At 35.0% G+C, this 11796-nt stretch overlaps 1 protein-coding gene across 2 annotated transcripts; it reads right to left on the reverse strand.

Annotated features, from left to right (window-relative positions):
* Window positions 1-1456: 1456 nt before the first annotated feature.
* Window positions 1457-8595, reverse strand: LOC133690669 (1-acyl-sn-glycerol-3-phosphate acyltransferase 3). Of its 2 annotated transcripts, XM_062110919.1 has the most exons (12): window positions 8442-8595; window positions 8237-8335; window positions 7129-7251; window positions 6494-6533; window positions 6323-6396; window positions 5658-5717; window positions 4387-4464; window positions 4142-4300; window positions 3659-3784; window positions 2719-2811; window positions 2003-2089; window positions 1457-1911 (listed from the first exon to the last, which is right to left on the reverse strand). In XM_062110919.1, the coding sequence occupies exons 2-12, from the start codon at window positions 8315-8317 to the stop codon at window positions 1684-1686; spliced, it is 1149 nt and encodes a 382-aa protein (XP_061966903.1). In that variant the 5' UTR covers window positions 8318-8335; window positions 8442-8595; the 3' UTR covers window positions 1457-1683. The 2 variants fall into 2 exon arrangements, with proteins under 2 accessions (XP_061966903.1, XP_061966909.1); XM_062110925.1 differs by lacking the exon at window positions 8442-8595 and having other exon boundaries at window positions 8237-8431.
* Between the last annotated feature and the right edge of the window lie 3201 nt (window positions 8596-11796).

Consider the following 11796-nt stretch of genomic DNA (forward strand, 5'->3'; position numbering starts at 1 on the left):
TCTTAATTTAACCAAACTCAATATTCAAACATATGCTTAGCCGAATTCCTTAATTATAAAGGGAGTAAAATTTCCTTTAAGATTTTTCCATTCCTAAACCCTAGAACAAATCCAAGTAAACATATATATATTTCCCTACATTGACAAGGTCAAGACTCAAACCCTCCTCTTTTTAGTAATCTTGGCCAAAAACCATTGGAGAGGGTATGGAAGGATTTTTTTTTTTTTTAAGATTCGCATTTTTTTTCCATCCATTTACATTTATATTCATGCAATTTAACACAATTTTAATTAATTGTATAATTCTCCAATTTTCCCCAGTCACATCCTCTCAATCTTATTTCACGCTTATAAAAATCATTCAAACATGATTAAGCAATTCTCCCCTCTTTAGCATGAGGACTTGCCGACCATAAGAGAAGAAATTGAGTATTTATATACCCAAATTCTTATTATTTGCATATTTACCCCCCTATTTCATATTTCCCTTTTTGCCCCACTAGCTTTTTCTTTTTTACATACTTTATACCATAACACTTCTTTTATTCAATCTTACCCCTCCCATGTTAACTAAATTTCTTCTTCTTCATCTTCTTCTTCTTTAAATCTAACCCTATTTTACTTCTGGATTGGAAGAAAGAAATATTTCTCTCATTGTTACTCGGGTTAGGTTTTTAGCTTTTTCCTTTTTACATACTTTATACCATAACACTTTTCTTTTTTTTTCAATCTTACCCCTCCCATGTCAACTAAATTTCTTCTTCTTCTTCTTTAAACATAACCCGTATTTTACTTCTGGATTGGAAGAAAGAAATATTTTTCTTATTGCTACTCGGATTAGGTTTTTATCCGGGTTTTACAATTATAAATCTAAAAACATGTGTTGTGTCAAGGGAGCTGAGATCTTCCAAATACCATCCTAAAAGGTGGCTTTTGATGGCTAGAAAACTCCGCACATGTTGTTTGAATATGTAATGCAGGGTTGTCCATATGTTGCATCCACTAATACATTTGTTCTAAAAAATAATATTTGTTATATTTGAATTACTATAATATCCATAAGCAACCTCTAAAAATAGTATTATTATGTGCGTAAAATGATAAAAAAAGCGAATTACAATAAAATTAATGTAAAATGATAAAAAAAAAACCCTATGAGACAGTTATATTGTTTTTATCTCAAAAAACATCAAAATAATTACACTATTTTGAAATATCTGAAATGACTAAAATATCTATAAGTGAAAAGCATTATATTTTTTTATTTTAAAGTTGAAGTAGTAATTTTACATGCAAAAAAAATAACAAATCTAACTCTATATTTAAAAACAATTGTGTCATGGTGAAAAGACAATAATGCATCTAAAACCTGATTCAATGGGTTTTTTCAAGGATAAATTAATTAATTTATCTCTTACAATGAATAATAATATGTGTCACCAACGCATTCTCCTCATTGATAAAAGCAAAGATGAAGGGATCAAACTATATAAGAACAAGCCAGAGTTTTACAAATACAAGAAAACAGTTATATACAAAGAACACTATAAATTATTGCTTACCAAGTCCATGATCAAGTTACCATACACGGCAACAGATCATTTCTGAGCAGATGAAATCACTTTTCCCGTCTTTGTTTTCTTTCATTATTTTTTTTTGTGTGACAGGCTCCACATCCAACAATTATCTTGGAAGGAGCCTCTGCCTCGTTCCTTCCGATAATGTGAAATTGGTTGCGGGCGTAGAGCGCTCTGACTCCGATGATTGAATAAGAATTTGCATAATAATTGTCACGAGGAACAAAAAAGCAATTGAAAATGCAATGACTTCCCATGAGGCTAGGAATAATGACAGCCATTGGAATAACCTGACAGTGGCATAGGCAAGCAGACTTGACCAGAAAATCATAACCTGTTCAGATAAAACAACATGAACAGATGAGAAACAGAGAAAAATGAAAGCTGCAGCTAAATAAAACCACATTATTGTAGCATCTTCTTACAAACAAAGACTTCTTAGGTCGGCCAATGTCTTGAAGTTTCTTATCACTGAAGATGTCCTTGGAAAAATATTTCTCCAACACAGCATCCTGTTTTGATAAAATAAAAAAATGGAAACTTGAACATCCGGTTACATCTATGACAAGGGAAGTGAAAAGTGTCTGGTATATCTCCTTAGTGGCATGGGAACACTTGGAGTAATGTACAAAGTCAACTTGAGCAGGAAATGCAGTGGATTCAAATTTAAGGTGGTTGGTTTCAAGCTGTGAAATGGGAGTGTATGAAGTTCCCCGACACCATTTCCTGGGACAACTTTAGTTTACAAAACAAGTCTCCATTCAATAAAATGATTTTCCACCATCTATTTTCTCTTGATAGCTAAAAATTATTTATTAGCATTCGGTGCTCCTTGCTTTGCGTTTCAAAAAGATGATTTCAACCGAGTGTGCATTATGAAATGAGAAGTTGTATGGGAAACCCAAATCATGCCCGGCTGATTGTATTCGGGTGGTGTTAAATTACAAATTTAACAAGAAAAATAAAATCAAATTAGCTGATGAGCAACCTCTAAATGATAAAGCATATGGAAATGTTTTGCTATAGCTTTTTCTTTTATGAAAATCACACAGTAATATAGCATTAATCCTTCAGTGGAAAACATGTTTCAATTCTCAACTTTTAGATGAGAAAAACATATAATTGCAATTAACTTCCATACCTTGGTCACAAATGCATCTTTGCACCATTGAGCTATTCCATCGGCTGTTTCTGGAAGTTCCTGCATTGAATGTCGCTCCAAAAGCACCTTTATCTGTAAGAAAGGGACCACAAATTAGCCACTATCATGATTCAAGAATGAAACACAGAGGGTAATAGAGAAAGGGAGAGAAATTGCTGCGAGCTATAATCTTGTAGTAGTTGTCTTGTATTCTCCTCAATAATTAATATGTACATGTGTGTGTGTTAGACAACTAATCCTAGCTATCACCAATAGGCTTTGTATAATAGGCATGTGCCCAGAATTATGTTTGATCATATTGCTTTAATAGAGGGGATCCAATGGCAAATTCAGCATTCTGTTGGATCCAGCTTGAGGTGTCCAGAGTGGTTACAGGGTAGTCTGGCTAGTATTTATTCCTTCACTTGGTTTGGAGCATCTTAGGTTAGTTTGGCATTCCTAGCGGCTTTATTAATCATCCATCTTAGATGACCCTACAGCTGCAGGTTAAGTTATTGCACATCATGTTTGAAAATAAATGCATGTGCCAGCTTGGCTGGATATTCTTATCCAGCCCAGTCTAGCTAGACATGCTAGAAATTTTGATGCTCCAAGGGAAACAATTCTAAATTCAAGACAACAGAATCCAATCATTCCAACAGTCTGCGATTGTTTTTCAATCTAAATCATTAGCACATATTTTGAAGAAAATATGGAGATCACTCATTTCAATGACAAGTTGAAGCACATGTAAATATTTCCCAGAATATTTTATGAAACTGAAAAACCCAGTAATGACTAAAAAATCTGAAGGCAACTTTGGAAGTTTATAATTCAGAAATTTGTTAGACCTTTTTTTAGTGTTGTTATATGCAAAATGCAAAGCACAAGACATTCTATTTGCCCAGTATTATTATTTATTATGGTTTTGTTAGCCTACCACAGAGGATTGACCCCTGAATATTCTCAGGAATGTTGGTGCAGGCTGACTATTCGCAACAGCCACTGTTGCATCATAAATTGCTGGAACAAATGAACGCAAATGAGTTACTGCTGACACGAAACCCTGAAAGCAACACAACTCAATTATAAGTGGATACTTGACTGAAACCTCAAATTATACATGGCAATATCAGTCTGCTATGCATGTCTTGACTATAATTTTCTTAAGCAATGAACAGATTGGCGACAGACCACAGATTCTGGGTTTGACTAGAAGTGGTGTTTTTACTTTCAAAAAATGAAAAATCAAAGCACTTGCTAACTTTGGGATCATTTCTAGATTTCTGCAGGAAGATGCAAACAGGAGGTAAATACTAAATGCGACTCTACAAGCTTGGCTTGAAGGATCTACTATTATGACATGCAATCTGAAAAGTGCAAACTGCTACTTCACTTGACAAAATGCTCAACTATTATTCACCTTGGTACGTGGAATCAAAACATTTCTAGGAACAGGAATTCCTCTGGAAGCAGCAAATTCCTGTGCCGCTAGAAGTTTAGCCTGTGTGAAGCGAGTTCCCTCCACAAAAAGAGCCAGCCAAAAAGGCATCGGAAAATCTGCTAGCCGATCAAAACCTGACTGCAATGCCAAATCTCATATGATATAAATAAGAAAAACAGAGAAATTATATGAAATTCATGTGACATCCATTACAATATCCGTACCTGCAATATTCTTTCATCCTTACCCCAACTTCTTTCCAGAAACACATAATCAGAAAACCACATTGACCAGCCAATAATCTGTGTCAATTAAGATGAATGAAAATTCAATTCAACCTAAAAAGTTGGGATGCGATAGAAAGAAGGGAACGGTTTCCTAGAGAATTGCTCAAAGATTTGGTCATTTCGAAACTTCTATAGGAAAAAATAATGCCTCAATCTTGATCATAGATGATGATTATGAGTTAATAAATAAATAACGCATGCACATCAGTGTTTAAATTAAGGAATGGGAGAGGAGACCCATGGCTTTGAGGCCCAAGCAGAGCAGAGTCAAGACTTCTATTCCTATTGTATTAATTTGAGACAATTAGTTATCCCCCCACCTGATGTGAGTGTGTTAGCAAGCCACAAGTCAGAACATCACCGAGTTGCAAAACATATCGATGAGGGAAAATCACTTTTGTTTGGCTATACAGATATAGGCAAGGATGCATTTGGTAAAAAGAAGAAACATCATTGATAGAACAAATTATTTACAAATTGAGTTTGGGGAATAAGTGATCTTGTCAGCTAAAGAAACACCCTCGAAAGGCCTCTGAAGCATAAAGCCAAATTATGCATATACTAGCCTATTTCGTTACAATTGTTTGTGTTTGACTATTTCGTAAAAATACTAGCCTAGTTTTAGACGTGAAACAACTACTAAAAATCCTTGCATTCCCGTCCAAGCAAATACACCAAAACACTACTCTGAAAACAAAATGCCATAAAATCAAGCAATATTTTGGTGTTTCAGTTTCCAAAAGAAGAAGAAGAAGAGAAACAGCATTCAAATCTTTCACTTAGGAAAAGAACTTAAGTGGGATCAATGAAACTGCAGAAGTCACGACCCCTCTGAAGTTTTTCTAAGGTTCGGAATACTGAAATGACGAGACTTGAAAATTTGTTTCTACTTATCAAAAAAAAAAAAAAAATGTCTTTCCATTATTCCAATTAGCAAAGCACAATCAACATAAAACTAATATGTTTGAATTTAACAGCCATAACGGTTTTCTGTGCACACAAATTATATAGAATGGAGAATTCAACGAAACCACCTTTTCTAAATGCAGACAATGGCTTTAAAAACTCTAGTGTCAACTGCCCTGACTGCTAACAAATTTCAGCAACTGAGATAGATTGTTTTCTCTTAGTTATTATAGTAATATTATTACAAGGAATCATCTCATATCAAAGAGAATGAAGGAATGCTGGTTCAATTGAAAACTCACAGGCAGGACTTTAGCTTCTTTCTTCATGACAGCCAGTGCACTGCCAAGGCAACCTGAGCGCTGTTAAGAGTTCATATTCAATAAGAAAGGGTAAAAGTTAGAAAAAAGAAAAGCATCCGATGGAACTTAAAGAATCCCAAATGTCTTACTAGAATACTTTAAACAAGGCATAATAAATCACTATAATCACGGTCACAAAGATATCCACACACATTGCTGTTAATTATACAATACTCTGACCATACTGTTCCTGAAAGCTATCCCTGTATTTGGAAACTTTACCACTGAAATCATTCTTGGCCAACATTACAACAACTTCCCTTTCAAGACAAAAGAAAGGTTTTGCGACAACAGATCATTTTATTTGAGAGCAAATTATTTCAGGAGAGCAGAAAGGAAGTTACGTGGAAAATTATGAATCCTGCGACAGATAAGCCAATTTATTTCTTCCTAGAAGATTTAGATTACCATATTTATAGACTTGATGGACATGCAAATCAACCATTCATAGTAGGCGGCCAGAAGTATAAATGTTGGTGGAAAGAGACAGACTATTGATAATTATGCCCGTTGGTCTCCAGAAAGCAACGTACAGGAGTCACTATTTCACTCATACATGCAAAGAATACAAGTTTTATCTAATTGCTTCAAGCAGAATTCAGCACCTGAGCTAAGATCCATCCAACAAGCCAATCAAGGTCACTGTTGTGATTGCTAATGACAAGCGCATGTTCTTTACCTGGAAAGTTCTCAAATAAAAAATAATTCTGAACATGGGTTAAAAGTTAAGATTATACTATGGAAAGGAAAAGGGAAGAGAAACCTCAGGGTTACACCTAGCAATTCAAAAGTTTCATCTTCTGCATACACTTCAATCTGCATTGAGAAGTTCTAACTAGTTAGACCACAAAGGGGGAAACTCATCAGGCAAGTCGGGGAAAAAACTGCAGATTCATGGTTACATATAGAACAATCCGTAAGCACTCAATTGCAAATTTTCCAAGCCATCAAGAAAGTAGGTGGCAATGGAGTACATAAGAAAATTTGAACGATAATAAAATATTAACTCCCACAAATTATTCGCAGAATAAGAAATTAAAGAAATGCAAAAAAAAAAAAGGAACTTTCATCCCAGAGGTGCATGCCTTCTATTCTCTAATGACTTCAAGAGCATCAAGGGCATTGCATGAAAAAAAATGCCGGAGCTAATGCACATTACATGTTGAAAATCCTCTCTTTCTTTTCTTTTCTTCATTTTATTTTATTTTGTTTATTTTTTCTGTGGGTAAGTGGTGGTGGTGGTGCGGATTCTAATGGGGATACTCATGTCAATGACATGAGTTCCTGACTCTAGAAATTAAGGAGGTTTTCTTGGAACTTATTGTATGGATGATCTATGAATAACTGTCAGATAAGATGAGAATCAAAAGCTTAACACCATAAAAAGCAATTTAAAGAAGAATTTAAGCACCTTCAGATTTGCCCACCAATCAACGAGCACTATGAGCTCCAACCAAAGCAATTCTGCAACTATTTTGTTGATCCTTCTGTGCAGACTCTTGGACACGGGACGAACAAGGATGAAAAGAACTGCCTGCGAAGTGCAAGATATGAGTAAAAGCAAGAAATAGATTACGATAGCAAAAGGTTAAAAGATATCATTCATAGCTTTAATTTAACGGGGAAAAAAAACAAAAATTGTGTTTCTTATTTATGTTTTTATTTTCCCCTGACTCGTGACGGTGGTGCTTGGAGGTCGGGAGCTTGAGAAGGAAAACAAAATAGAGAAACATAGACCATGATAAAAATTCCATAAAGAAGTGAAAAACTAAACCCATGATTGACAGTCATATTCAAGACCAAGGATCCCTGTTTTTCAAATAAAAAGAAAAGCATTGGAATTTAAGGGGAAATAACTAGAGACATACATTATGAAGTGGAACAAAACCCATATAACCTTAGTAAATAGACAGAGTCATTAGAAAGATACCATGAGGCCAAACAAAATAAGTCACCTATACAAGATATTCATTCACCTCATTACAAGATCTGCAAGATCTTATTTTGTTTTTGCTGATTTAGGCAGTACAGAAAAAATCCCAGACCAGAGATCGTATGTTTCATTGCCAATGGGTTCATACGACTCTTCTTAATAAAGTTCTGAAACCAAAATCGTATACTGCAATAATGGGTAGAATAATCAGAGCCAATCAAACACGGAAGAAAGGCATTTTCCTTGGATGAACTAGATTTAGATATTGAACAATCAGAAACAAGAAAATTACAGGTGCGTGACCCAGAGTCATCAAAGATCACAGCTTTATATCCTTAATTGATTATGCGGCATTCCCAGAGGACACATTTAACTTGCAAAGGCGTATATTACCGTTTGCCTCAATTGGGGTGATACACATTATTTAGATCCGAACTTCTCCAGTATTGACAAATTCCCAAGTAACGCAAACTTGATAAATCCCAGAAAGACAAGAAAGCATCAAAGAAACATCCAAATAAAAACCAAGAAGCATAACCAACGACAAAGAAACCAAGAAAGTAAAGGGTGATTAATAATGAATGACCTGGATGAGATTAACAATGAGACCAGAGAGTATGAAAATGATTCCAACAGGGACAATAACGAGTACAGCTGGCCACGCCATTAATATTCCTCACCAAGCCTGCAATATGCAATGCCAACGCAGTGATGGAGCGAAAAAGAGAAGGAAAAGAAGGTGAGATGAAACATGAAAAACAAAATATGCGGTTTGTGTTTGAAGGAGATACCGATTTGACGCAGTTGCATGGAGTGGGATGGAAGGGAGACTTTCTTCGCTGTTGCCAGCATTTTTATATTTTAGCTCTCAAATTATAACATTCTCCCAGTACAAAGTCAGCTCGCTCTCTCTCCCTCTCTCCCTCTCTCTCCCTCTGTACATAAATAATTTTTCTTCCAAGTCCTTCATAAAAATTTAATTTCTCGAAGAAGAAAAATTATTAGCAATGTCACATTTCGATTGTGATTAGTAGTTTCACCTTTTTTCTTGCATCTTTTAATAAATAAAAAATACATTAATTATCACCCATGAATTTCTTATTTTTTTATCGACGAAAATATTTGCTCTCCTCATCAAACTAGTCACATCCCTCGTAATAATATAATTTTAGTTATTTAATTATCTGTATATGATCAATTGTTTATTGGCATAGTCTTGTTTGTGTGATCTTGTAATTGTTATAATTATGTGTATTTGAACAGAAATATACTTGTATCTATAAAAATTAATATTTAATCTAAATCTTGATATAAAAAATTATATACTTGTATCTATAATTTTTTTTTGTTAATTTTACCTTGACAAAGCTATGTTGAAGAGTTTTTTTTCTTCACCGTATGGGTCGTGATTGGTGCTAGCAACAACTTTTTTACCCTTTGAATGAAGCATTTTTAAATCCCATTTAAAGTGAAACTGCGTCCTGGAAATTATGGTTTAAAACAACTTACACCTTAGGAAAATGTACAAGGTTTCTGCAAGTTAAATATTACTAAGCATTCATGGCCATACCCAGCAATTAACAGCTTGCACTTTTGGCATTCAAGTGCATCACTCTCATCTTCAGTCGGTTTCTGCAGCCTTTTATTCAGCTCCTGCATACACTGCACCAGTCCAAGTGGTTTCAGCAGATAGTGACGTTACTAATTCCACAATAAGTTAGGCAGACTTCAGTTTTTTGCTGGTTGTTTCTTGTGTATTTCTCTGACTATCTTTTCATATTGCATATCTTTGTTGGTAACTTGGATCCTATTGTCACAGAAGAGGACTTGAGGCAAGCCTTTCTGCAGCTTGGGGAGATTGCCACTGTCAAGATTCCTGCTGGCAGAGGATGTGGTTTTGTACAGCTTGCAACTAGGTTTGTTAGTATAGTACTGTAAACATTTTCTCTTGCTACACTATTGTCCTTAGATAATATGTCATAGAAGTAGCAATATTGCTGCATCGTGGCATTTTCATTTGTCCTTTTGATTAAGCATTTGGTGGTTGAGTTAGAATGTTTGTTCAAGATCATTTCTATTCGGCAGCACTGTCGTATGGGTTAGCCCTTCACTTCTCATATTAGTCAGAGAAAAGGAGAATCACAAGCAACAAGGACGAGGGAGGCAGACAGTATTATTGTGAGGATAGTAAAATGGGGTACCCCTTATTACTGTCAAGGTTTCTCCAAATACCAATTTTATCTATATAGGAAACTGTATGAAGAAGTCATCGAAGGATGCCGGGGAATAGGATTTTTGTGGGCTAGGTGTGTAAGAGAGAAATACGAAACCATTAACAACGGAAGTTTTTGAATTGAAATGGTTAATCTTTTGAGCAGGTCAATAGTAATTCCTTGTAATATAACTCCTGCTATGTAATAGTTTCTGACCTTTTTCAGTGCTTTCTGCATAGGACATCAGCTGGAGAAGCAATACACAGGATGCAAGGGCATGTGATTGGTCAACAACTGGTGTGCATTTCTTGGGGCAGGAAACATGTAGGTTTCACTTCCAGCTTTGAGAATGTTTGACTATGTACACACCTCATCATGCTATGCTTCTTTCACATCCATAAAAACAACACAATTGTTTAATTTCCAACATCCAATTCGATACCATGAAGAAAGTATCGTGTCAATATTTATTTGTTTAATCTGTGAATTAATCATTAATGGCCTGTTTTGAATTTTAATCAATGTCTCGTCTATCTAAAGAAAGTTGAAGTCAAAACATCAGCATGGGTTGAAGTCATTATGGAAGAGACTATCTAGTCTTGCACTTATTGGCAGTCTTTGACTTTAACATGCTTTTCAAATCATTATTCTTATTAGTTTGCTATACAAGTAGATCCATGGAATGCTGATTATGGTTATGGACAAGGTTATGATGCATATGCTTATGGGGCCACACATGATCCATCATTATATGCATACAATGATGTGTTAAATTGGCTTAAACAGTTGCTCTCCACGATGATATTAGAACTTCTTGATCTTGTCCACTTTGGCCATTTTAAACCTTTTTGCTTCTCCTGCATGATTCAATATTGTTAGAGCTTGGGATGGTGATAGTGCTGGTTTAAGATGAATCTGGCATTCCACATTCTTACCCCTGTGATATCTTGTGCCTTCCATACTGTCTGTTTTAAATGAATTGGGAAGGGTGAGCCAAAACTGTATGGTTCAGGCCTCAGGGCCCGTTAAGGCTTGCATGTGTAATGATAAATTTTAAATGTTCTACAGTTCCATCAAGCATAATCTTAATAGCGCTGTTACTGAGGATAACAGAACCTGGTCAGCAAGTGCAGAATGATAATTTTCGAGTTAAATGACATATTTCCAAGCAGGGGAGAAAAGTCTTTAATTTTACGATAGCTTTCATGCCCAAGGAAAAAGATGGAAGGAGAAGGGGGAAGGAGAAGGGGAAAGGATAAGAAAATGATGATATGGCGCATATAAAACAGACGACTATCAAGAAACTAATTTTGGATTACTTTGTCATCATGATGTTAGAAAGTTAATGCGCATTTACTAGGAGGGGTTCAAGCATGATGTTGAAAACAACAGCCTATGTTTTTCTAGTCGTCTTATGGATACATAAGATGTAGAAATTGTTAAATAATATTTATGTAGTTTTATTTATTAAAGGTAGAATAGTATTTTCAGTTTGACTTATATATATTTTATTTATATTTAAGTTAAAGACTAAGTATTTATAATATATAGATTATTCAGAATTCTAAGGTCCTTTCTCTATTTGATCTCAATTAATTTCACATAAATGTATCTAATCACAGCTGGAAATGGTAAGAATGGACTCTGTTACATGAGTTTTGACATTTTCAGACTGTAAATACTATATCTGAATTCTGTCAAGGAAGAGAAGCTTGTGCTTATTTCAGTTAATCCTTGGTTTCCTTTAATTGATTATACAAAGATGATGCGCAAGAAGTTCACGGAAAAAACCGAAAAAAAATGAATATAGCTTGGATCTATTTCAACCAAGAAGGTATCAAAAGACAACTAGCCGAAAAAGTTGCAGTGCTTTCTCTTTAAAAAGAAAAGGAAAGAAAACGATGCAGGATGACTTGACGGACTTTCAAAGGAT

This window comes from Populus nigra, chromosome 1 (genome assembly GCF_951802175.1).
Source record: "Populus nigra chromosome 1, ddPopNigr1.1, whole genome shotgun sequence".
Taxonomy (NCBI): Eukaryota; Viridiplantae; Streptophyta; class Magnoliopsida; order Malpighiales; family Salicaceae; genus Populus; species Populus nigra.

Excerpts from the sequence above, each read along its gene's own strand:
- LOC133690669 (XM_062110919.1), bottom strand. The coding sequence starts at position 8,317 with ATGGCGTGGCCAGCTGTACTCGTTATTGTCCCTGTTGGAATCATTTTC. Across the intron at positions 7,252-8,236 it reads TCATTGTTAATCTCATCCAG|GCAGTTCTTTTCATCCTTGT; the intron begins GTCATTCATTAT and ends TGCACTTCGCAG. Across the intron at positions 3,785-4,141 it reads TTTTGATTCCACGTACCAAG|GGTTTCGTGTCAGCAGTAAC; the intron begins GTGAATAATAGT and ends TGTTGCTTTCAG.